This window comes from Poecile atricapillus, chromosome 23 (assembly GCF_030490865.1).
Source record: "Poecile atricapillus isolate bPoeAtr1 chromosome 23, bPoeAtr1.hap1, whole genome shotgun sequence".
In the NCBI taxonomy this organism is placed as follows: Eukaryota; Metazoa; Chordata; class Aves; order Passeriformes; family Paridae; genus Poecile; species Poecile atricapillus.
Genome location: NC_081271.1, coordinates 1485521 through 1510784, shown reverse-complemented (window position 1 = coordinate 1510784; position 25264 = coordinate 1485521). Strand labels below are relative to the sequence as shown.

General features: G+C 56.0%; 1 protein-coding gene across 9 annotated transcripts in view; it reads right to left on the bottom strand.

The window, feature by feature from the left end:
* Positions 1 to 25264, bottom strand: part of ATP2B4 (ATPase plasma membrane Ca2+ transporting 4) — a 56015-nt gene that overhangs the window by 12213 nt on the left and 18538 nt on the right. For 6 of the 9 annotated variants that reach the window (XM_058855606.1, XM_058855611.1, XM_058855613.1 and 3 more), the window contains exons 2-19: positions 21222 to 21709; positions 16960 to 17157; positions 14723 to 14980; positions 13574 to 13699; positions 13226 to 13351; positions 11795 to 11830; positions 9729 to 9890; positions 9346 to 9560; positions 9031 to 9273; positions 8710 to 8951; positions 8127 to 8361; positions 7237 to 7416; positions 5946 to 6033; positions 5738 to 5844; positions 4189 to 4380; positions 1888 to 2101; positions 967 to 1178; positions 147 to 254 (exon numbers count right to left, since the gene is read on the bottom strand). In XM_058855606.1, the coding sequence (XP_058711589.1) occupies positions 147 to 254; positions 967 to 1178; positions 1888 to 2101; positions 4189 to 4380; positions 5738 to 5844; positions 5946 to 6033; positions 7237 to 7416; positions 8127 to 8361; positions 8710 to 8951; positions 9031 to 9273; positions 9346 to 9560; positions 9729 to 9890; positions 11795 to 11830; positions 13226 to 13351; positions 13574 to 13699; positions 14723 to 14980; positions 16960 to 17157; positions 21222 to 21417 (3138 nt within the window). In that variant the 5' untranslated portion in view covers positions 21418 to 21709. The remainder of the gene's footprint in view (positions 1 to 146; positions 255 to 966; positions 1179 to 1887; positions 2102 to 4188; positions 4381 to 5737; positions 5845 to 5945; positions 6034 to 7236; positions 7417 to 8126; positions 8362 to 8709; positions 8952 to 9030; positions 9274 to 9345; positions 9561 to 9728; positions 9891 to 11794; positions 11831 to 13225; positions 13352 to 13573; positions 13700 to 14722; positions 14981 to 16959; positions 17158 to 21221; positions 21710 to 25264) is intronic. The other 3 variants (XM_058855610.1, XM_058855612.1, XM_058855615.1) reach the window with 1 other exon arrangement.

The following is a 25264-nucleotide window of genomic DNA, read 5'->3' as shown; positions in this document are numbered from 1 at the left end:
TTCTCCTTTTTTTCCCTTTTCTCATTTTCCTTTTCTCCTATCCCTTTTCTCCTTTTCCTTCTCTTTTTCCTTTTCTCTTTTTCCTAAAGAGCTGCCCTGGATGAAAACCAGGGAGAACGGGGCAGGATTTTGGGATTGGCCCTTACCTGGCCCCACAGGAGCTCTCCCACTCCAATGAAAATGCACCAGAACCACTGGCTCAGGGTGAGCCCGGAGCAGCTGAAGGGCTTCCCACCAAACTCCACGATGATGATCTGTGGCACAGGAGACAAGAGTCACACCCTGGGCAGCTCCAAGAGCATGGAAAGGTCCCCTTGGGCCACACTTTTCCCTCTTTCCTGTGATTGCAGCAGGAGCAAGGCCCTCAATTCCAGATGGGAATTTTCTGGAACACCAGAGAGGTGCAAAGACTTCTCATCCAGACTGGAAAATTTATGGGAAATCAGAAAGGAGCAGGGACCTCACATCCAGGCTGGGAATTTTGAGGAACACCAGAAAGAAGCAGGGACCTCACATCCAGACTGGGAATTTTGAGGAACACCAGAAAGAAGCAGGGACCTCACATCCAGACTGGGAATTCTGAGGAACACCAGAAAGAAGGAGGGACCTCACATCCAGGCTGGGGATTTTAGGAGCAAGAACCTCATATCCACACTGCAAATTCTGAGGAACACCAGACAAGAGCAGGGACGTCACCCCCAGGCCAGGAACCCTACGAAGCACCAGATTAACCTCCCAACACGCTCTAGACCCCAAATCATGGAATCCCAGGATGTTTTGGGCTGGAAGGGATTTAAACCCCACCCAGATCCATGTGCTGGGACACCTCCCACCAGCTCAGGTCACTCTGATCTCCACCCATCCCAGCCTTGAGCACATCCAGGGTGGTTCCTGTGCCACCAAGACGCTGCAGGGGGACAGAGCCGAGCCTGGGTGTGACAGCCCCCGGCAGCCCCACGGCCTCACCTGGGCGGTGAAGGTGCCCAGCACCACGGCGCAGAAGATGGGGTTGCGGTAGATGCCCTCGAAGACGTTCCTCTCGCCGTGGATCTTGCGGGCGTTGATCTCGTTGAAGAGCTGCATCATCACGAAGGTGTTGAAGACGATGGTGTAGTGCTCGGTGGGGGGAGAGTGCAGGGGAGCGTTCCGGCCGCTGTCGATGTCGAAAAACTTCTCCCCTGCGCAGGAAAAAGGGGGTTTGGGGAAGGAAAAATCTGCCCCTTCCCTTTTCCTTTTCTCCTTTTTCTTTTCTCATTTCCCTTTCCTCTTCTTTTTTCCCTGTTCTCCTTTCCCGTCTTTTTTCTCCTTTCCCTTTTCTCCTTTTCCTTCTTTTTTTCCCTTTTCTCATTTTCCTTTTCTCCTTTCCCTTTTCTCATTTTCCTTCTTTTTTTCCCTTTTCTCATTTTCCTTTTCTCCTTTTCCTTTTCTCCTTTCCCTTTTCTCCTTTCCCTTCCTTTTTCTCCTTCCCCTTCCCTTCCCTTCCCTTCCCTTCCCTTCCCTTCCCTTCCCTTCCCTTCCCTTCCCTTCCCTTCCCTTCCCTTCCCTTCCCTTCCCTTCCCTTCCCTTCCCTTCCCTTCCCTTCCCTTCCCTTCCCTTCCCTTCCCTTCCCTTCCCTTCCCTTCCCCTTTTCTTCCTTCTCTCCTTCCCTTTACTCCTTTTCATTTTCTCATTTCCCTTCCCTTTTCCTTTTCTTCCTTCTCCTTTTTTACCTTCTCTCCCTCCCTTTACTCCTTTTCCTTTCCTCCCTTTCCCTTCACTTTTCCTTTTTTTCCTTCTCTCCTTCCCTTTACTCCTTTTCTCCTTTCCCTTCCCTTTTCCATTTTTCCCTTCTCCTTTATTTCCCCTTTCTCCCCTTGCCCCCAGCACCCTCTGGGGCCGCGTGCTCACCGGCGAAGAGCAGTGTGAAGATGATGGTGAGCTGGTAGACAGCGTGGCCCAGGATGTTCTTCATCATGGTGCGGGAGATGAGCGGCTTGTTGCGGCCGTAGGGTTTGCGCAGCAGCAGCGACTCCGACGGCGGCTCCGTGGCCAGCGCCAGCGAGGCGAAGGTGTCCATGATCAGGTTCACCCACAGCATCTGCACCGCCTTCAGGGGAGAGTCCTGCAGGGGGAGAACACATCAAGCCACCAAAATCAACTCTTCTTCCCTTCTTTGTTTCATTCTCCTCACGAGAACAGCTCCAGAATTGGTCTGGGATCTTTATAAAACATTCCCAAACGTTTCTCCTTTGCCCTGAGCTCCCTGCACCACCTTCAGGGGAGAGTCCTGCAGGGGGAGGACACACCAAGCCACCAAAATCAACTCTTCTTCCCTTCTTTGTTTCATTCTCCTCACGAGAACAGCTCCAGAATTGGTCTGGGATCTTTATAAAACATTCCCAAACGTTTCTCCTTTGCCCTGAGCTCCCTGCACCACCTTCAGGGGAGAGTCCTGCAGGGGGAGGACACACCAAGCCACCAAAATCAACCCTTCTTCCCTTCTTTGTTTCATTCTCCTCATGAGAACACCTCCAGAATTGGTCTGGGATCTTTAACACCTTCCTAAAACATTCCCAAATGTTTCTCCTTTGCTCCGAGCTCCCTGCAACACCTTCAGGGGAGAGTCCTGCAGGGGGAGGACACACCAAGCCACCAAAATCAACCCTTCTTCCCTTCTTTGTTTCATTCTCCTCATGAGAACACCTCCAGAATTGGTCTGGAATCATTAACACCTTCCTAAAACATTCCCAAGATGTTTCTCCTTTGCTCTGAGCTCCCTGCACCACCTTCAGGGGAGAGTCCTGCAGGTAAAGCGTGGGTGAACATGTCACATCAACTAAATAAACCTTTTTTCTCCTCTTTGTTTCACTCTCCTCATGAAAACAACCCCAGAATTACTCTGGGATCTCTAAAACCTTCCCAAACCACTCCCAAGACATTTCTCCTTTGCTCCAAACTCCCTGCACGGCCTCACAAGGCATCTCCCGACCCCTGGCTCTTGGTCACATCCCTAAACTCCAACAATCCATGGGAAACCTGTTAAATCCAAAGGGTTTGTGTATTCTCCTGCTCCAGTGAGGAACAACCCACTGGAAACCTGTGAAATCCAACAGGTTTGTTCTCCTGCTCCACTGGAAAAGAATCCACTGAAAACCTGTTCAAACCAAGACATTTATTCTCCTCCTCCAGTGAAGAACAACTCACTGAAAACCTGTGAAGTCCAACAGATTTATTCTCCTCCTCCAGTGAAGAACAATCCACTGAAAACCTCTTAAATCCAAGAAACTTGTTTTCCTGCTCCACTACAAAACAACCCACTGGAAATCTGTTAAAAATCAAGACATTTATTCTTCCGCTCCACTGAGAAACAATCCACTGAAAACCTGTGAAATCCAACAGATTTATTCTCCTTCTCCAGTGAAGAACAACTCACTGAAAACCTGTAAAATCCAACCAGCTTAATCTCCTGCTCCACTGGAAAAGAATCCACTGGAAAACTCTTCAAACCAAGACATTTATTCTTCTTCTCCAGTGAAGAACCACTCACTGAAAACCTGTGAAATCCAACCAGTTTTATCTCCTGCTCCACTGAAAAATCAACCCAGAGGAAACCTGTGAAATCCTACAGGTTTGTTCTCCTGCTCCACTGGAAAAGAATCCACTGGAAACCTCTTCAAACCAAGCCATTTATTCTTCTTCTTCAGTGAAGAACAGTTCACTGAAAACCTGTGAAATCCTACAGGTTTGTTCTCCTGCTCCACTGGAAAAGAATCCACTGGAAACTTCTTCAAACCAAGACATTTATCCTCCTGCTCCACTGGAAAAGAATCCACTGGAAACCTCTTCAAACCAAGACATTTATCCTCCTGCTCCACTGGAAAACACCCCAGACTAAACCTTTGAAACCCAACACGTTCATTCATCCCCCTCCTCTCTGAGTGACGAGGTGATCACCGTGGTGAAGACCCAATGTCCCACCTGGCCAGGTGATCTCACCTGGGTGATGCAGGTGCTGGTGAAGGCCACGATGATTCCCCCCCATGTCCCACCTGGCCAGGTGATCTCACCTGGGTGATGCAGGCACCGGTGAAGGCCACGATGATTCCCCCCCATGTCCCACCTGGCCAGGTGATCTCACCTGGGTGATGCAGGTGCCGGTGAAGGCCACGATGATTCCCCCCCATGTCCCACCTGGCCAGGTGATCTCACCTGGGTGATGCAGGCGCCGGTGAAGGCCACGATGACAGCCACCACGTTGACGGTCAGCTGGAACTGCAGGAACTTGGAGATGCTGTCGTAGACGTTGCGGCCCCACATGACGGCCTTGACGATGCTGGTGAAGTTGTCGTCGGTCAGGATGATGTCCGAGGCCTCCTTGGCCACGTCCGTGCCCGCGATGCCCTGGGGGACAGAGCCAGGGGTGAGTCACGGTGCCTGCCTGGCTCTGCTGCTTCCCAGGAATGTTCCCAGCGGGAAAAGCCCACGGAGCCGCTGCTGATCCGTGATCGGCAAGACCGGGCTCTGAGGCAGCCCAGCTTTCCCTGGGCACATCCCAGACAGAGCCACGGTGAAGAAAAGCTGGGAAACAGCCAGAAAGAAAGCCAGGAAGGAGCTGTAAAACAGCCAGAAAACAGCTAGAAAACTTCTGGAAAACAGACAGGAAACAGACAGAAAACAGCTGGGAAACAGCTGGAACAAAGCTGGAAAACAACTGGAAAACAGACCGGAAAACAGACCGGAAAGAGCTGGAAAACAGCTGGGGAAAGAGCTGGAAAACAGCTGTGAAACAGTCAGAAAAAAAGCTGGAAAACAGCTGGGAAATGGCTGGAAAACAGACAGGAAACAACCGGAAAACAGCTGGAAAACAACTGGAAAACAGCTCCGTCCTCATGCCAGGGAATGGCTCCATCCCGGGCTGGGCAGCTCTGCTGGGATCCCGAAGGAGGGAGAACCCAGCCCAGAGGTTTCTGCCCCATCCCCGAGGTGAGAACGGCCCCACAGCTTCCCAAATTTCTCCAGCAGCATCTCCAGGGAAGCAGGTCGGGCTGTGCTTCCCGGCGCCGGCACAGCGAGGCGCTCACCCTACAGGAATTCCATGCAGGAATTCCAAAACGAGCCCATTCCCTGGCGTTTTCCCGGATCGCCTGGATCGCCCGGATCCCAGTCCCAGCACAAACAGGAAATCCCTGCCTGTTGCAGGTTTAGGGGAACAGCCTTCCCTGCTCATCCTAAAGGCTCTGGAATTGCACTTGGATGCTCAACACATTCCTAAAAACACTTCCCAAGAAATCTTTAATTTGCTCCAAACTGCCTGTGCAGCCTCCCCATCCAGCTCCTGCTCATGGCCCTAAAATGAATCCACATTAAACCTGTTAACAACAACAGGTTTATCTCCCTGCTCCTTTCACACAGGATAAAAAACATCAAACCAGAGTTTTCCACCATAAATAAATTCCCAAAGCCTGATCCCGCACCGTGCCTGGAACTGGGGTGAAGAGCTGCAGGGAAAACCAAATCCTGGGGCTCCCACAGCTTTCCTGGATCCAGGAGAGACACCAGGACAGGGCAGACTTCCACGGAATTCCCAATCCCTTGCTCACAGTCCTGTGCAGCTCAGACTCAAATCCAACACCCTTAGAAAATTCCTTTTTGGGTTTTTAGGCCGTGCCGTAGATTTGGAAAAGAGTTTCCATGGTCTGGAAGCAATTCCAGTGGAATAACCCCGTGGAGCGAAGGAGAACCCCCAGGCTGGCCCTACCATGGCAAACCCAACGTCTGCTTTCTTCAGGGCTGGGCCATCGTTGGTCCCATCTCCTGTCACGGCCACCACCTGCCTCTGGTCACCCACGGTGCTGTCGATGATTCCTGCGATGGAAACGAGGAATTAAACCCCAAGGGAAGGCTCCCAGCGTGGATCAGGCTGGAAAAACCCCAGGGATGAGCCCCTGGGGAGGGGCAGTGCCCACCTTTCACCAGGGTGTGCTTGTCCGTAGGGGAGGAGCGCGCCAGCACCCGCAGCTTGGGCCAGATCTTGTCCAGCTGCTCCTGCTCCACCTGCAGGACCAGGAAAAAGGGAAGTGAATTCCCCCCAGGAATCTTCTGCCCCACCAGAGAGCAAATCCCAACTGGGATAGGACAGTGGCTTCACCCCAAACACTGCTGAGCACCCCAGCAGCTTCCGTATCCAAGGAGAAGAGGAAAACCCAGCAGCATTTGGGAAACTCAGCAGGATCTGGGAAACCCAGCAGGATTTGGGAAACACGGTAGGATTTGGGAAACTGGGTGGGATTTGGGAAACCAGCAGCATTTGGGAAACTCAGCAGGATCTGGAAAACCCAGCAGGATTTGGGAAACCCAGCAGGACTCAGAAAATCCAGCAGGATTCTGAAAGCCCAGCAGGACTTGGAAAACCCAGCAGGATTCTGAAAACCCAGCAGGATTTGGAAAACCCATGAGGACTTGGAAAGCCCATCATGATTGGAAAACCCAGCAGGATTTGGAAAACCCAGCAGGACTTGGAAAACCCAGCAGGATTCTGAAAGCCCATCAGGACTTGGAAAGCCCATCATGATTGGAAAACCCAGCAGGATTTGGAAAACCCAGCAGGATTTGGAAAACCCAGCAGGATTTGGAAAACCCAGCAGGACTTGGAAAACCCAGCAGGATTTGGAAAACCCAGCAGGATTTGGAAAACCCAGCAGGATTTGGAAAGCCCAGCAGGATTTGGAAAACCCAGCAGGATTCTGAAAGCCCAGCAGGAATTGGAAAACCCAGCAGGATTCTGAAAGCCCATCAGGACTTGGAAAACCCAGCAGGATTTGGAAAACCCAGCAGGACTTGGAAAGCCCAACAGGATTCTGAAAACCCAGCAGGACTTGGAAAACCCAGCAGGATTCTGAAAGCCCATCAGGACTTGGAAAACCCAGCAGGATTTGGAAAACCCAGCAGGATTTGGAAAGCCCAGCAGGACTTGGAAAACCCAGCAGGATTTGGAAAGCCCAGCAGGATTCTGAAAGCCCAGCAGGATTCTGAAAGCCCAGCAGGACTTGGAAAACCCATCAGGATTTGGAAAACCCAGCAGGATTTGGAAAACCCAGCAGGATTTGGAAATCCCAGCAGGATTTGGAAAGCCCAGCAGGATTTGGAAAGCCCAGCAGGATTTGGAAAGCCCAGCAGGATTCAGAAAGCCCAGCAGGATTTGGTGCTTTTTGCCGCTGGAGAAGCCTCCCTCCCCCGTGCAGGGCAGAGCTCTCCCACCTCTCCCTTCTCGTTGCGGATGAGCCGGTTGAATTCCTTCCCCTCCAGGCACAGGAAGTCCTCCCCGGGCAGCAGGATGCCGCACTTGGTGGCGATGGCCCGGGCGGTGTTGATGTTGTCCCCTGTCACCATGCGGACGGTGATGCCGGCGCGCTGGCACTTCAGGATGGCATCGGGCACCTGCGGGCAGGGACGGGGTTGGCGCTGGACCAGGCAGCTCCCGGTCCCCAAAAAGATCTGGAAAAGGCTCTGGAGGGGTGAGGGAGCTGCATCTGCCACCCCAGGGGGAAGGGGCTTCGCTGTCACCCCCCTGGGTGCTGAGGCCAGCCACAAAAACAGGAATTTCATCCTCTCCCGCCCTGCTAATGGGTTTATCCATCAGGGAGCAGTGTGGGAAGAGAGGGAATTAGATGAGGAATGAGCAAATCCAATCAGGAGCCTCCAGAGCCGCTGCAGCCAGGGGATCCATAATGCAATTCCCAGACTGCCAGATCCCTGAACATCTCATCAGGGACCAGGAGAGCAGGGGGGGCGAGCTCCAAACTGGAATCCAGGGGCAGGAACGGGGGGATTATTGCATTAGCCCAGCAGACAGCTTAGAGGGAAAAAACAGCTCCAGGAGCCCAGGGATTCTTCCTGGCTGTTTCCATCCACCTTCGGTGCAGCCTGGAGCAGCACAGACCCCACAGATCGGGAATTTTGGGTGGGAACATGCTGCCACGGGGTTGTTCTGTCCAAAAACAGGAGAGGAATGCCACAGCCGGGAGCTGGGGGCACATCAGGGATGGGCACAGAGGAGCTGCTGGAATTCCTGAGGGGATCATGGCCCTGAGCAGCAGGAAAAGGGCTGGGAATAGCACAGGCCAGGGGGGACAGGTGGGATTTGGTACCTCAGGCCTCACAGGATCCTCGATCCCCACCACAGCGATGCAGGTCAGGTCGGACAGGATCTCGTTCTCGCTGTCCCAGTCGGGCTCGGCGTCCGCAGGGAAATCCCGGAAGGCCAAGCAGATGGTCCTGAGCCCGTGGCAGGCCATGGGCTCGATCACCTTCTTCACCATCTCGTCCCTGTCCTTCACCTTGAACACCCGCGGCTCGCCGTTCTTGTCCAGGATCTTGGTGCACCTGAGGGGAGGTGAGGCAGCGTCACAGTCCTGGCACCCCCTCTGCAGAAAGGGGCTGTCCTCTCATCCACAGCTCCCTCCAGCCTTCCCAAAAAAACACTCGGCACATTCCTGGCACCTCTTCTACAAAAGGAGCACATTCCCCTTCCACAACCCCCTCCAGCTTTCCTAAACTCACCCAAAAAACACTCAGCACCTTCACGACACCCCACCCGGACATCCCCTTCCCCACAACCCCCTCCAGCTTCCCCAAAAACCCACCCAAAAACCCTCCCACCATCCACCCTCGCCCCCTGGGACAGCCAGATCCCGTCAATCCGGCAGGACGAGGAGCAGGAGCGGGATTTACTTGCGCAGGATGATCTCGGAGGCGCCCTTGCTGTACATGCGGAAGCCGCCGCCGCTGTTCCTCAGCACGGTGCTCATGGACTTGCGCACGGAGTTGAAGGTGTAGACCTTGTAGAGCTTCTCCTCGGGCACCTCGTTGCGCACGGCCTGGTAGTCCTGCTTCAGGTCCAGCACGAAGCCCAGCAGGGCGCACTCGGTCTTGTTGCCCACCTGCCTGGGCAGCCCCCCTTCCTTCTCCGGCGGCTGCGGAAAGGACGGAAAAGCCATGCCGAGCCCGGCCGCGGAGCTACGGACGGCCACGAGGCTCGGCGCCGCCGCTCACCAGGATTTTGGAGGTGTAGGCGGAGTTGATGGCCACGCCGTGCACGATGAGGTCCAGGATTTTGGGCAGGATGGCCTCGGGGTCGGGGATCTGGCGGTAGTGCGTGTCCCCCACGTAGGCCTGCACCACGGTCATGCGGTTCATGGTCAGCGTGCCCGTCTTGTCCGAGCAGATGGCCGTGGCGTTGCCCATGGTCTCGCAGGCGTCCAGGTGCCTCACCAGGTTGTTGTCCTTCATCATTTTCTGCAAGCACCCAGGAGGTCAGGCCCGGCAGGATCCCCTCCTCGCCCCCCTCACGCCGCGCCCCGGCCTCACCTTGACGGAGTATGCCAGCGAGATGGTGACGGCCAGCGGGAGCCCCTCAGGCACGGCCACCACCAGCACGGTGACGCCGATGATGAAGAACTTGACGAAGTACTGGATGTAGATGGGGGTGCACTCAGCCAGCCAGGGCCGCTTCTGCACCCCGAAGGTGTCGATGACGAAGTAGAGCACCAAGATGATGACGGTGATGGCCGACATGATCAGCCCTGGGGACGAGGATGAGGTGAGGGGACAACGGGGACAGGGACAGCCCTGCCCCAGCAGCTCTGGGGACAATGGGGACAGGGACAGCCCTGCCTCAGCAGCTCAGGGGACAATGGGGACAGGGACAGCCCTGCCCCAGCTGCTCTGGGGTCACTGTCACTGTCACTCACCTGCCTTCCCAATCTGCACCGCCAGGCGCGTGAGCTTCCCCTGCAGCACCGACTTCTCCTTCTTGGGCACCTTCACCTTCTTCTTCTCCTTCTCCTCGTTTTCCACCCCCTCCTGGCTCTTCAGGGGCTGGATCTCTAAGGCCACACCATCCTGAGTTTTAGCTACAGCCCGGGGGGCAAAACAAGACACCACGTGTGAATAGGAGAGAGAGCTGGGAAAGCCCGGAGGACACCACTGAGGAGGAGGATGGTGGTGGCAGAGAGCGAGCGAGAGAGAAATCCCAGGACAAGAACCACTCCCGACCACACACGCGTCCGAGCACATGGAAGCTCCGTGTCCCAGGGCCCTGCCACCTCTCTCCGGGGTGGCTTTCTGTCATCTACCCCCTGCCCACGGATTGGGGATCCTCAGAGGTGACTCTGGAACCGGTCACACCTCTGCGAGAAACCCTCTAGGCCAGATTTTGGGGTCTCTTCCAAGCCTGCAGAGGACTGGGAGCGCTGTGGGGTGAGCCCAGAGATGCTCCAGTGTCCCCAGTGCCTTGCTGAGCGTCCCCGGTGCCACCTCTGCAGCGCCCCGTGGGCAGCCCAGCAGGAAGAGCTCGCCAGGAAAGCGACCGAGGGGGCGAGATGGAGGGGAGGGTTAGAAATTGGGATGGAGATTGAAGAGCAGGGAGCCAGGAATCCTCGAATCCCAGCCCGGAGCCATCCACCACGCCTTTGGGAGCCGAGACAGCCCGGCTTCCCGTTCCTAAAATGGGGCTAATCCAGCTGGAAGGCCCTGGGGAAACCCTGGAAGCTTTGGAGAGGGATGGGAAGCCCCCCCAGAGGTTCCTCCTCAGCTGCTGGAGCTGGAGGAGCAGCAGCGGCCCCAGGGCCACCCCGGGACCTGTCCCCTGCTGGGCTGGAGGCCACCCCAGAGCAGCTCCGCAGAGGAACCTCCACGGTGACAACAGACCCGACACGGACACAACAAAGCACCCGGACACATCTGACGGCAAGGAGGGCAACTCAAACTGCTGAGAGGAGAGAGAAAGAGAGAGAGAGAGAAAGAGAGAGAGGGGTGGAGAGAGAGGTGCAGAAATGGGGCTTCCTCCACAGCCTGCAAAGAACAGTGTGAGAAACACTGGCGAGGAGACGCTCACGGAGTCGAGGCCATGGCAGGACAGGGTGCAAGCGTCCCGTGGGCCCAGCCCTGGGGGAGATCTCATCCCAGGAATGCCAGGAGGGCACCTCCAGCTCTGCCCCGAGCACCAACCCCGTGCAGGGACAGCGTGACATGGGCATGAGAGCTTTAAACCACCAAATCCCCACTGCGAGTTATCCCAGGAAAGGGATGCTGCGCCAAAAGTCCTGCTGGAAGAGCCCTGTCCTCCCTGAAATACAGCTTTTCCCCATGCAGGGACAACAGGAAGGCTCATCCCAGTGATGAATTAGGATTTTAGCTTTTCTATTTTCCATACATTTACAGTCCTGCAGTTGTTCAGTGTGTAACTCTAAATTTTATGTGCAGTGTCAGCTGCTGCTTTCCCATTTTGGGCAGACACAACAATTCCTCTGCAGGCCTGGGAATCAAGGACACCTCACCGCCTCAGGCCTGAGAAATGTAAACAAAAGTGAGCTGGGGGCAGCAAATTGGCGTAAATTCCTTCATCACCTGACGCTGTAATTAAGATTAACCCCCAACATCCAAACGGACCAAACTTATAAATGTGTGAAAACCCGTGGTCCATTTCTGGGTGCAGCCCCCAGGAGGGGCTTTGCCTGCCCAAAATCTACCTGGAGGCCCTTCAATAAATAGAACTGCTTTTTATTCCCTTCATTCTGTTTTTAGGGAGCCCCAAAAGGTGTCACCAGCAGGGCTGGGGCTCTGGGGACACCACGATGCCGCGCCAGGGCCACCGGCCACGGGACCGTTGCACCCTTTCCCAGAAAAACGAGGCGAGAGTCCCGCCGGAGCAGCAAAGAGCACAGACTGATGAGGAGAAGGAAGGAAGGAAGAAGGAAGGAGGAATGCTCGGTAGTTAGTGTGGTGCTGGTTCAAAGGATGGAGAGGCTGGCGTTACCTTTGTTGCGGTTTTCGGGGGCTCCGCTTTTTTTACCTGTTCAAAGAGAGAAAGGGGGGAGGGCTGAGCACACGGAGCCACCTTCCCCATCCAGCTGGGACGCTCCCAGGGGCCACTCCAGTGGGCACCCTCTGGACACCACGCCTTGCTCCACCAGGCTCCGCAGCTCCCAGGCTGCCCTGGGCACCCCATTCCCAAGGATTCTGGTTTTCCCTGCCTGTAAATCACCCCCACAACCCCAGCAGTGCATCAAAGGTGCTGGAGGTGGCCTCAGATTTTCAGGAGGAGAAATCACGGAGCTCCACAGGGCAGATTTTTGGGAGAAGAAACCCTCCTGCAGCTTCAGGTCCCTCCCTCCTGCTGCCATAGATCCATATGGGAAGCGCAGACTTGTCCCGCACTGTGGGCAGCGCCAGGCCCGGAGCAGGGAGGTCTGACCCCCCAAAACCAGCCTCAGGTGACAAAGGCTTTATGCCACCCCACAGCTCCAGTGGGGACAAACTGGTGGCACCCCCTGACCTGCTCTGCTCCCAGATCCATTGAGCTTGAAGGTTGGGAAAGCTCCAAGCACTGGCGGCACCCACGGCAGTGCCATTCCCGGTGCCATTCCTGGTGCCACTCCTGGTGACATTCCCGGTGCCATTCCCAGGCCACCTTGTCCTGCCACCTCCGTGGTGGCAGCCGAACCCGGGAGCTCTGCAGCTCCCAAATCCTGGCGATCCTGGAGCTGGGGAAGCCAGGATCCCCGCACAGAGCTGGAGCTGGCAGCCAGCACAGCCCGGGAAGCCTCTCCCTGGCATCGCCTCCCGGGAAGGGCTCCCCGGCGCGGGGATGCGGTGCCAGCCTGATGCTGCTGCCAGCGCCTGATCCCGGGGAGGCCAAACCTGCTGAGCAGGGGATCAGGGACACAGGGAGCTTCCCGAGCTTCCCCAGCAGGGAATAAGCAGCTGGATGTGAAAGCTGAGATGGGAAAATCCCAGCTCAATGGGAACACCTCAGCCTGGCTGCTGTCCCACCCCTCCTCTGCCTCCTGCCGTCCCCTCCTTTCCCCCAGGGAGCTCAGGAAACGCTCAGGGGATCCTCAGCCAAGTTCTCCAGGGTTTGGATAGGCTAAAAACGCCCTGTGGGCACGCTGGACTCACCTTCCCACCACCTTGGGGTGGGCAACAGTCACTGCTACCGGCCCCTCTTCCCGTGGGATCCTTGATCCCCCCACCCCACAATCCAGGGTAGAGAGGAGGGAGCTGGAGAAGGGTCCCAAAGAGGTCTGGGAGCACGGGGGGACCAGGTGGAGGGGACAGGGAGGGACCCCCAACCTCTCCCTGTTCCTGCCTGGGCCAGGGGAGCTGACCCTGCTGTGGGGGGAGCCTGTGGATGCTTCCCAGGAACGGGAGAAAGGAGGGAAAAGGCAGGTTCAGGGCATTTTGTTACCTTTCTTCACTTTCTTCTCCTCGTCGCCTTCTCCTGCTCCCAAGAGGGTGAAGATGATCCCTGTCTGGGAGTTGATGCCCACGGCAGTCACCACCATCCTGCCCGAGCCCTCCATCACGTGGGTACCTGGCACGGCAGGAATGTCGTGGTGAGATCCCCAATTCCCATCCCACACAATCCCAGCTTGGAAAGGACCTCCAACCCCATCCCCATCCATCCCCCTGCCATGGGCAGGGACAACTTCCCCTATCCCAGACTGCTCCAAGCCCCATCCAGCCTGGCCTTGGACACCTCCCTGAGACCAGGACCCACCCTGATCCCAATCCAAACTCATCCCAGACCCCTCACCTGACAGCAGCATGGGGTCTTTATCCATTGATTTCTTGACCTGGTCTGACTCCCCGGTCAGCGAGCTCTCGTCTATCTTCAGGTCATTGCCCTGGATCAGGATCCCGTCCGCTGGCAGGAGATCACCTGGGAGAGGAGGAAAAACCAGGATCAGCCCTGCCTGGGCTCTGCTCCATCCCGTGGGAATGCTCCAGAAGGATCCAAAACTCAGGCTCAGAGCAGCTCTAGAGGGAGGAGAAGCAGCGGGTGGGCTTTGGAAGGGACAGGTGCAATAACATGAAATCCAAGAGCTCCCAAATCCTCGCTGGTGCAAGGAGAATCCTGGGGAGGATTTTGCTCAGTGCTTCCTCATCTGGTTTTAATGAATCCTTCCCAGAGCTCCTGATGCATCCAAAATCCACCGTATCCACCTGCCAAGTATGGAATTGGACCCTTGGGAACACGGTGTTGGATCAATCTCCTTCCTGAACGGGAGGAATATTCCCCCTGGGAAATGAGGAGCAGGGCCTGATTTATCCCAAGCTCCTGGAAAATGAAACATCCACCAACACCTCCGGGCCAAGGAAATATTCCCCAGCATCTCCTGGATGAGGAAATATTCCTCAGCATCTCCTGGATGAGGAAATATTCCTCAGCATCTCCTGGATGAGGAAATATTCCTCAGCAACTCCTGGATGAGGAAATATTCCCCAGCATCTCCTGGATGAGGAAATATTCCTCAGCAACTCCTGGATGAGGAAATATTCCCCAGCATCTCCTGGATGAGGAAATATTCCTCAGCATCTCCTGGATGAGGAAATATTCCCCAGCATCTCCTGGATGAGGAAATATCCAGCAACATCTGGATAAGGAAACGTTCCCCAAAACCTCCTGGATGAGGAAACACCCCCCAACATCTCCTGGCCAAGGAAATGCTCCTCAGCATCTCCTGGATAAGGAAATATCCTCAAGAGGGACAAACTAATTCTGATCCAGGATTAAGCTGCCAGCGCAGCTCCAGGGCGAGGAGAGAAGGTGAGTGAAGCTCCAGGACCTCCACAGGAGCATTTTCACGGAGCAGAGAGGAGCTGATGCCTCTCCTGGAGGAAGAAGGGCTGGAGAAGCAGGGAGGAGGATCCCGAGGGGAAGGACAGATCCACCCTCACTCACCGTACTTGATCTGGGCGATGTCCCCCACCACGATCTCGGCCACGGGGATCTGGATCACCTGGCCCTTGCGGATCACCGTGAACTTCTGCTCCTGCTCGATGCGGCTCTGGAGGCCCCGGAACTGCTTCTCCTTGCTCCAGTCGTTGAAGGCCGTCACCAGCACCACGATGATGACGGAGAAGAGGATGGCAGCGCCCTCGATCCAGCCCGCCTGAGCCTCGCCCTCGTCCTCCACGCCGCCCGCGGACTGCCCGCACACTGCGCGGAGAGAATTCCCCACTGGAGAACCCCACACACTGCCTGGAGCAGGGAATTCCTGACTGGAGAACCCCACACACTGCCCAGAGCAGGGAATTCCCCTCTGGAGAACCCCACACACTGCCCAGAGCAGGGAATTCCGGAATTCCCCACTGGAGAACCCCACACACTGCCCAGAGCAGGGAATTCCCCACTGGAGAACCCCACACACTGCCTGGAGCAGGGAATTCCTGACTGGAGAACCCCACACACTGCCTGGAGCAGGGAATTCCTCACTGGAGAACCCCACACACTGCCTGGAGCAGGGAATTCCCCTCTGGAGAACCCCACACACTGCCTGGAGCAGGGAATTCCTCACTGGAGAACCCCACACACTGCCTGGAGCAGGGAATTCCCCACTGGAGAACCCCACACACTGCCTGGAGCAGGGAATTCCTGACTGGAGAACCCCACACACTGCCTGGAGCAGGGAATTCCTCACTGGAGAACCCCACACACTGCCTGGAGCAGGGAATTCCTCACTGGAGAACCCCACACACTGCCTGGAGCAGGGAATTCCCCACTGGAGAACCCCACACACTGCCTGGAGCAGGGAATTCCCCACTGGAGAACCCCACACACTGCCCAGAGCAGGGAATTCCTGACTGGAGAACCCCACACACTGCCCAGAGCAGGGAATTCCTGACTGGAGAACCCCACACACTGCCCAGAGCAGGGAATTCCTGACTGGAGAACCCCACACACTGCCCAGAGCAGGGAATTCCCCTCTGGAGAACCCCACACACTGCCCAGAGCAGGGAATTCCTGACTGGAGAACCCCACACACTGCCTGGAGCAGGGAATTCCCCACTGGAGAACCCCACACACTGCCTGGAGCAGGGAATTCCTGACTGGAGAACCCCACACACTGCCTGGAGCAGGGAATTCCTCCCTGGAGAACCCCACACACTGCCTGGAGCAGGGAATTCCCCTCTGGAGAACCCCACACACTGCCCAGAGCAGGTAATTCCCATTTCCACAACCCCATAAAACTCCTTTCCAGAACCAAAACCTGCCCTGATCCAACTCATGTGATCCCAAAGAACAATTCCTCCTTCTTCCTCCTCCTCCCTGAGCTCCCCCAAGGATGGGAGCTCCCAGCTCCATCTGCACCACGGGGCGACCACCCCATCCCAAACCCCTGCTCCCACAGGGAATGGGGAACATCCCAAACCCCCTCCCACAGGGAATGGGGAACATCCCAAACCCCTGCTCCCACAGGGAATGGGAACATCCCAAACCCCTGCTCCTACAGGGAATGGGAACATCCCAAACCCCCTCCCACAGGGAATGGGGAACATCCCAAATCCCTGCTCCCATGGGGAATGGGGAACATCCCAAACCCCTGCTCCCATGGGGAATGGGAACATCCCAAACCCCACGGGGAATGGGGAACATCCCAAACCCCTGCTCCTACAGGGAATGGGGCAGATCCCAAACCCCTGCTCCTATGGGGAATGGGAACATCCCAAACCCCTGCTACTACAGGGAATGGGAACATCCCAAACCCCTGCTCCCATGGGGAATGGGAACATCCCAAACCCCTGCTCCCATGGGGAATGGGAACATCCCAAACCCCTGCTCCAACAGGGAATGGGGAACATCCCAAACCCCTGCTCCCACGGGGAATGGGGAACATCCCAAATCCCCTCCCACAGGGAATGGGGAACATCCCAAACCCCCTCCCACAGGGAATGGGGGAGATCCCAAACCCCTGCTCCCATGGGGAATGGGGCACATCCCAAACCCCCTCCCACAGGGAATGGGGCACATCCCAGACCCCTGCTCCCATGGGGAACGGGGCAGATCCCAGATTCCCCCAGGGCCCGGGGCAGATCCCAGATTCCCCCAGGGAATGGGGCAGATCCCAGAGCCCCCATCCCAAACCCCAGATCCCCCCAGGGCCCGGGGCAGATCCCAGAGCCCCAGCCCAGACTCACGCTCGTTGTCCCCTCCCGGGGGGTGGTAGAAGGAGAGCCCCAGGGAGATGATGGCTGCGATCTCCAGGATGATCAGCGTCACGTCCTGCAGCGCCTCCCACACCAGCTGCAGGAACGTCTTGGCCTTTTTTGGGGGGATGAAGTTCTGGCCGAAGACCTGACGCCTCTTCTCCAGGTCCGTGGGGTTCCCGGACAGGCCTGGAGGTGTGGGGAAAACAGGGATCAGGGAAAATCCCACTGTTATCCCCATGGAATCCATCCATGCCCGCCCTGGAGCGAGCTGCTGCCAGCAAAGAGCCAATTATAAATAATATAAAATAATATAAAATAATATAAAATAATATAAAATAAAATAAAATAAAATAATATAAAATAATATAATATAATATAATTAATATATAATATAACATAATATAACATAATATAACATAATATAATGTAATAAATATAATATAATGTAATAAATATAATATAATGTAATTAATATAATATAATATAATATAAATAACATAATATATTATATTCATATAAATATATTTATACATAAATATATAAAAATATAAATATATAAAAATATATAATATAAATATAAATAATATTAATAAAATATAAATAATATAAATAATTATTCATTTCTTTTGAATAAATATGTTGTTAATAAATTTGTTTATAAATAAATATTAATATAAAGAATAAATTAATAAATATTTATAAATATTTATTTATAAATGAAATATAGATAAAACATAAACAGAAATTAATTAATTAAATAAAATAAAAACATACATAATTAAAATTAAAATATAAGTATAATAATAAATAATACATAATATTAAATAATATGTGAATATTATTATGTATTAATATAAATAATAATATCTAAATAAAACAATAAAATAATAAAATAATAACACATAATAAATAATGTATAAATATAAATAAATAATAATGAAAACTAATAATGCATAAGTAAATAAAATACAAATAAATAAATCGTAATAAACAATACATAAATTAGTAAAATACAAATACAAATATAAATAAATTAAATTACAAGACACACATAATTTTAAAACATTCTAATGGGTTTTTTGTCTTCAGGAACTGAGGCTTCTCTTCAAAAGCCTCTGTTCACCCAGGCTGGCTGCAGGGACACCAGGGCTGCAACCTGGCGAGTGCCCAGGCGCTGCCAGCTGGCACCGGTGCCTTTGTTTACATCAAATGAGCCATAAAATCCGGGCAAATCTGGGCAAATCTGGGCAAATCTGGGCAATTCTGGCACTGGCAGCACCTCAGGCACCTGAGCCCTGTCCCCTGGCAGCGCCTGGAGCAGCGGGAGCGTCTCCAGCCCCGGGGACACCGGACCCAAACCCGGAGATGGAGGAGGATTTGGGCTGGTGCTGCTGGAAAAGTGTGGGAGACAGGGAGGGAGCGGGACACGGAGCTGGGAGCGAGGATTTGGGGGAAATGTGGAACAAAAGGGGTTCTGAGCCCCTCGAGAGCCCGCCCAGGCAGCGATGGGGGACAGTGACAATGCGCCACCGTCACCCCAAATAAAGCCATGGATGCTGAGGGGTCCCCAGAGGGAGCAGCCCCCCCTGCCCAGGACATCCTTAAGGGACTCCCCCCAATCCTTTTCCACCTTAAGATGTCCCTGGGGCCGCTGCCAGGTCCCGGGATGCTCCGGGAATGGCCCTGGATGCATCCCGGTGGTGCCTGGAGCAGCCTGGCAGTGATGGGAGCCGGGCCTCGGGTTCAAGGGACAGCCCTGTGTCACCCTGGGGACACCTCTGTGCCAGCCCTGTGTCATTCCGGGGGACACCTCTGTGCCAACCCTGTGTCATTCCGGGGGACACCTCTGTGCCAGCCCGGTGTCACTCTGGGGACACCTCTGTGCCAGCCCTGTGTCACTCTGGGGACACCTCTGTGCCAGCCCGGTGTCACTCTGGGGACACCTCTGTGCCAACCCTGTGTCATTCCGGGGGACACCTCTGTGCCAGCCCTGTGTGACTCCGGGGGACACCTCTTTGCCAGCCCCGTGTCACCCTGGGGACACCTCTGTGCCAGCCCGGTGTCACTCAGAGCAGGAAGCAGCAGCGGGATGGAGCGGGATGGATCCCATTCCCAGATCCCATTCCTGGATCCCATTCCCTGCTCCCATTCCCTGATCGCATTCCCTGATCCCATTCCCTGATCCCATTCCCTGATCCCATTCCCGGATCCCATTCCCTGATCCCATTCCCTGATCCCATTCTCGGATCCCATTCCCGGATTCCATTCCCAGATCCCATTCCCGGATCCCATTCCCGGATCCCATTCCCGGATCCCATTCCCGGATCCCATTCCCTGCTCCCGCTGTGACTCCAGCCCAGCTGCAGGGAGGGGACAGCTGGCAGCTGGCAGCAGCCGGGGTGTCCCCACCCAGCCCTGAGGAGGAGGAGGAGGAGGCTGAGCGGGATCCTGGGATGTCCCGGCCTCGATTCCCACCCAGCCCATGGAAAATGCGGCTCATGGCCGGGGAGCCGCGGGGACACACGTGGGGACACACGTGGGGGACACCCGGGGACACGGGAGAGTCACCACGGATCCCAAACGCCACGGGCGCTCCTCCTGCCTCTCCTCCCACCCCAAAGCTGCGTGATCCCACTTTGGCAGGCACGAGCACATTGTTCTGTGACCTGGGCTTTGGATTTCCACCGGGATTTCCCCCCTTCTCTAACGACATCCCGATATTGTCTCTCCTTCCCGCTCCCGCTCGCAGCTGGAAAGCTTCGAATCCCCCCCTGCAGCACTAAAAATATCCCACGGATTGTCCCAGCCGGGGCTCAGCCATCCCATGGATCCAGGGGTGAATCCCCATCCCATGGATCCAGGGGTGAACTCCCATCCCATGGATCCAGGGGTGAACCCTCATCCCATGGATCCAGGGATGAACCCTCATCCCATGGATCCAGGGGTGAACTCCCATCCCATGGATCCAGGGGTGAATCCCCATCCCATGGATCCAGGGGTGAACTCCCATCCCATGGATCCAGGGGTGAACCCTCATCCCATGGATCCAGGGATGAACCCTCATCCCATGGATCCAGGGGTGAACTCCCATCCCATGGATCCAGGAGTGAACTCCCATCCCATGGATCCAGGAGTGAACTCCCATCCCATGGATCCAGGGGTGAACCCTCATCCCATGGATCCAGGGCTGACCCCTCATCCCATGGATCCAGGGTGCCAGGGAAGGCTCCACTGCTGTGCCAAGGCACCCCCAGTGCCACCAGTGCCACCAGCCTCACTGATGAGGGGACCCCAAAGGCCAGCCCAGCCCGTGAGGGCAGAGGTGACATCCAGAGGTGACCCCAGGTGTCACTGCCACCGCTCCAGGTTTTCCTTGGAGAATCCCCAGACCAGGGTGGGCCCATCTCCCCACCCCTGGGTGCATCCCCCACCCCCTTTGGGGACGTGCTGTCCCCATCCCTTGCCCCAAGTGCCACCAACAGCTGCAGGTGTCACTCGGCCACCTCGCCAGCACCCTCTGAGCTTCACAGCTCCCCTCCCACCCCCAACTCCATAAAGGATTAAAAGGAACAGCTGGAGCAGCAGCTGGGCTGTGGGGAGGAGCTCCTCACCCCACCCCACACCCCACACCCCACACCTGCTCCAGCCTCCCAGGGGATCAGGGTTACACCTCAGGGAACCCTCTGGGAAGACGCTGCTCCCTCCTTCTTCCTCCTCTTCCACCCCAAATGACCATTTCACCACACACCAGGAGCTGCCTCCATGATGGACACCGAGCGTGATGGGACCAACCGAGCTCAGCTGCTGGAGACACCAGCCTTGGACATCACCTTCAGATGGCTCCATCCCAGAGGTGACAACCCCAGAGGTGACAACCCCAGAGGTGACAACCCCAGACCATGAGACAGCCCATGGAGACATCACCTTCGAGTGTCACCTTCGTGTGTCCCCATCCCGAAAGCGACAACCCGAGACCACATGACAGCCATTGGAGCCACCACCCTTGACATGGCTCCGTCACAAAGGTGACAACTCCAGAGGTGACAACCCCAGACCATGGGAGCTACCACCCTTGGATGTCACCTTCACATGGCTCCGTCCCAGAGGTGACAACCCCAGAGGTGACAACCCCAGACCATGGGAGCCACCACCCTTGGACATCTTCTTCACATGACTGCATCCTGGAGGTGACAACCCCGGAGGTGACAACCCCAGAGGTGACAACATCAGCCCACTGCAGGGCCACTCACCTTCGACCGGCGACGTCTTCAACCTCTTGCAGACGTTCTGGACGCCACCATAGGAGTCGTTGAGCCGGGCCACGGCCTCGGCGCTCCTCAGCTCCATGAGGTTCCTGAGCTCCACCATGGAGCACCCAAAGTCCCCCTCATGGTTGCCCTCGGCCACCGAGTTCCCGGGGTGGTGGTCGGCCACGTTGTTCGTCATCTTGTCACAGTGACGGTGCCACCGGCGCGGCGCTCCTGGGGCGGCCTCGCTCGCGGCTCCGGCGGCTCCGGCGGGGGATGCTCCGTGCGGCCCCTTTCCCTGGGGGCTTCCCGGGGGGAACGGGCGGCTCTATCCGAGCCCAAGTTGTCGGGATGAAGGTGTAAACAGGATGTGCATGTTACCGCGGAGGCGACCTTAGCAACGCCCGGCGTGCAGCTCCTGCAGCGGGAGGAGGAGGAGGAGGAGGAGGAGGAGGAGGAGGGGGGCTCCCTGGATACCACAGCAACTGGAGCTGCGAAAACAACCGTGGGAAACAAAAATATCCGCGTTAGCAGCGCTTGGGAACCAGCGAGGCGCCCCGTGGGGTGGGAGAGGGGAGCGGCGCTACCCCCAAGGCGGGGATTTTTAGGGAGAACGCGGCGGCGGCGCCGTTTGGGCAAAAAATTCCTGGGTGAGAAGTTGAGCTCGGAGTGCGGAGCGGGGAAAAGCGGCAGCTGCGGGGCCGGGCAGGAAAGGAGCCCAGGTGGTTCTTCACTTTCAGCCCAGACAAACCCTGCCCTTGATTTTGGGTTAAAAATACCCTTCGGCAGTGGGAAACAGCTGCTTCCTCCCCTGGGCAGGACGCCGGGGCTGGAGCATCGCTCCCCGCCCTGCCGGCAGGTAGGGAATGATCCCAGTATCCCAAAATCCCAATATCCTGACATCCCAATGTCCCAATATCCTGATATCCCAATGTCCCAAAATCCTGATATCCCAATGTCCCAAAATCCTAATATCCCAATATCCCAATATCCCAGTGTCCCAAAATCCAATATCCCGATATCCAAATATCCTGATATCCCAATGTCCCAATATCCCAAATCCTGATATCCCAATGTCCCAAAATCCTAATATCCTAATATCCCAATATCCTGATATTCCAATGTCCCAAAATCCCAATATTCTGATATCTCAATATCCTAATATCCCTATATCCCAATGTCCAAAAATCCCAATATCCCGATATCTCAATGTCCCAATATCCCAAATCCTGATACCCCAATGTCCCAAAATCCCAATATCCCAATATCCATGGGAAAGGGGCTGCAGCACCCCACGGGTTCTACATCCACCTGGAGATGCCACAGGAACCACGAAGGAGAAAAGAAAAGTGGCAGAGAAGCCACCAAAAGCTGGGAATTTCTCAGAAATCGAGGTTTTTTTCCATCAATGACCGGCGCGGAGGTGACACCCAGAGCGCTCTCAGTGTCCCTAAACGCTGCCACCCAGGTCAAAAACCCCCCCAGTGAGGACAGGACAGCCCCAAAAACGCTTCAACCAATCCAGGCAGGGACCATGAGCACCCCACAGCTCCCCCATTCCTCAGGGATTCGGGGGCTGGGATTCCCTGCTGGCATTTCAGAGTTGTAGGGACAAACAGGGACACGGAGGGAACAGCACAGGCCAGAGGGCTTTTTGTCAGCCAGGGTTAGCTGCGTTCCCAAGCTCCAGGGAAGCTGCCGGCGCTCCAGAGGCAAAAAGGCTGCGAGGGGAGGCTCTCATGGAGAGAAAATAAAATTTTTCAGAGGGCAAAAGAAATAAAGAACAACAGGGGAACGGCTGCTCTGGTAGAACCCGCCTGAGATGGGGCCCAGGGGTGGCAGAGCAGGCTGGGGAGGGACAGGAGGGAGGAGGGGGAATGTCCACTGCTGATCCCAGGACATCACCTTCACATGGCTCTGTCCTGGAGGTGACAACCCCAGAGGTGTTCACCAGCGCTCACACAGCCCACAGAAAGGCACCAAATCAGCACAGGGGTGTCCCAAATCACCCCAACCCCAGCCCCAGGGGTGTCCCAAATCACCCCAGCCCCAGCCACGGGGACTTTTCAATCTCTGGGTGATGGAACCCCAAGGAACCCCAAGGAAGCCCAGCTCTCCCCGCCTGGCCCTCGGGAGCAGCTCCTTATCCTGCCAGCAGCACCCCCGGGGCAGCTCCCGGCATTATCAGGGCACCACAGACACCAACTGAACCTCAGGGACAGCAGTGACACCGCCAGAATGTCCCCACCTCGCCAGAATGTCCCCACCTTGCCAGATTGTCCCCACCTCGGGAGAGACCTGTGGCCCAGCTGCAGGGATGGGACACAAGGATGGGGACACAGGGATGGGACACAGGGATGGGGACACAGGGATGGGGACACTGGGATGGGGACACTGGGATGGGGACACTGGGATGAGGACACAGGGATGGGACACAAGGATGGGGACACAGGGATGAGGACACAGGGATGAGGACACTGGGATGAGGACACTGGGATGGGGACACAGGGATGGGGACACAGGGATGGGAGACACAGGGATGGGAGACACAGGGATGGGGACACTGGGATGGGGACACTGGGATGGGGACACTGGGATGGGGCACCAGGAGAGGACACTGGGATGGGGACACTGGGATGGGGACACTGGGATGGGGACACTGGGATGGGACACAGGGATGGGACACAGGGATGGGACACAGGCATGGGACACAAGGATGAGGACACAGGGATGGGGACACAGGGATGGGGACACAGGGATGGGGACACAGGGATGGGGACACTGCAGCTCCCACCCTCAGGCCAGAGCGCTGCTGCTGCCCCATCCAGCAGGGATCCCTGGCTCCCGCATCCCTGCCCGTTCCCAGCCCGTTATCCCACGGCTCCTCGTGGAGCTGAGCTCATCCATCCCTGCACGGCAGCAGCTCCCGGCAGCGGGAAGCAGGAGGTGGCAGGCCCAATTAAGCAGGCTCCTGCTGATTAAGAGAAAAAACGATAATTCCCCCACCCCACCACGCTCATTTCCTCCTCTTTCATAGCAACTGGCGCTGTCTGAGGAGAGCTCAGAGGTTAAGAGGGAGACAGTTAATTAAAACTGTATCGGCCTAGCCCTTAATTACCCCTGACCCAGCTCAGGGGGCAGCCATCAGCACCATCCCTGTGTCCCACTGTGACATTCCAACCTGGAACTGGCTCCATCCTGGGGGGAAAGGAGGGATCAGCACCATCCCTGTGTCCCACCTGTAATTCCAGCCTGGGACCGAGGTGTGGGATGGCTCCTGTCCGCCCTGAGCATCCTCCCCCAGCCCTTTTGGGATCACAGCCCCATTCCCATCCCTGGGAACAGGGTCCCTGGCCAAGCTGGGAAGGATCCACCCGGACCAGAGCCATCGCTCTGAGGAGCTCCCAGTGGCTTCACCCCAGAATTCATTCCCAGAGCCCCCAGGAACGAGGAGAGGAAGGAGTTCTCCCTGAGGGAAGCAAACAGCCCAGGCAGGAGAGGAGCAGGGAGCTGAGCTCCCCGTGCTGTGTCACCAGCTGTGTCACCTCCCCGAGCTGGCCCAGGAGCCGGGGATCCATCCCTGGAGCCTCGAGGGGAGGCTCGTGGAGGCTCCAGGCAGGAGGAGCTGGCGAGGAGCAGCGGAGCCGCCGCGGTGCTGCAGCTGAACCTGCCCGGAATAATAAACGGCAGCACAGCACCTCCGTCCTGCCAGGGACAGTGCCCGTGGCCACCAGCCGAGCGTCCCCCGTGCCCAGCCCAGCCTCAGACCCCGCTGGATTTAACCTGGGAGGCGGCAAAGCGATGAGGAGAGATCAATCAGCTGGAGACGCCACAAGTGACAACTTCAGCCACGCCGTGGGTGGCCCTGCTGCCACTCTGGTGGCACTGCTGGTGGCACCGGGAGCCTGGCATGTGCTGGGCCCCTGGGCAAGGACAGGGATCCTCCTGCCTCAGGACATCGGATCAGACCCAGCAGCGCTGCTCCGTCCTCCCACGGATGATCGGAGATGGAGCAATCCCTGCCCAAGCTCAGGAGGATTCTCCAT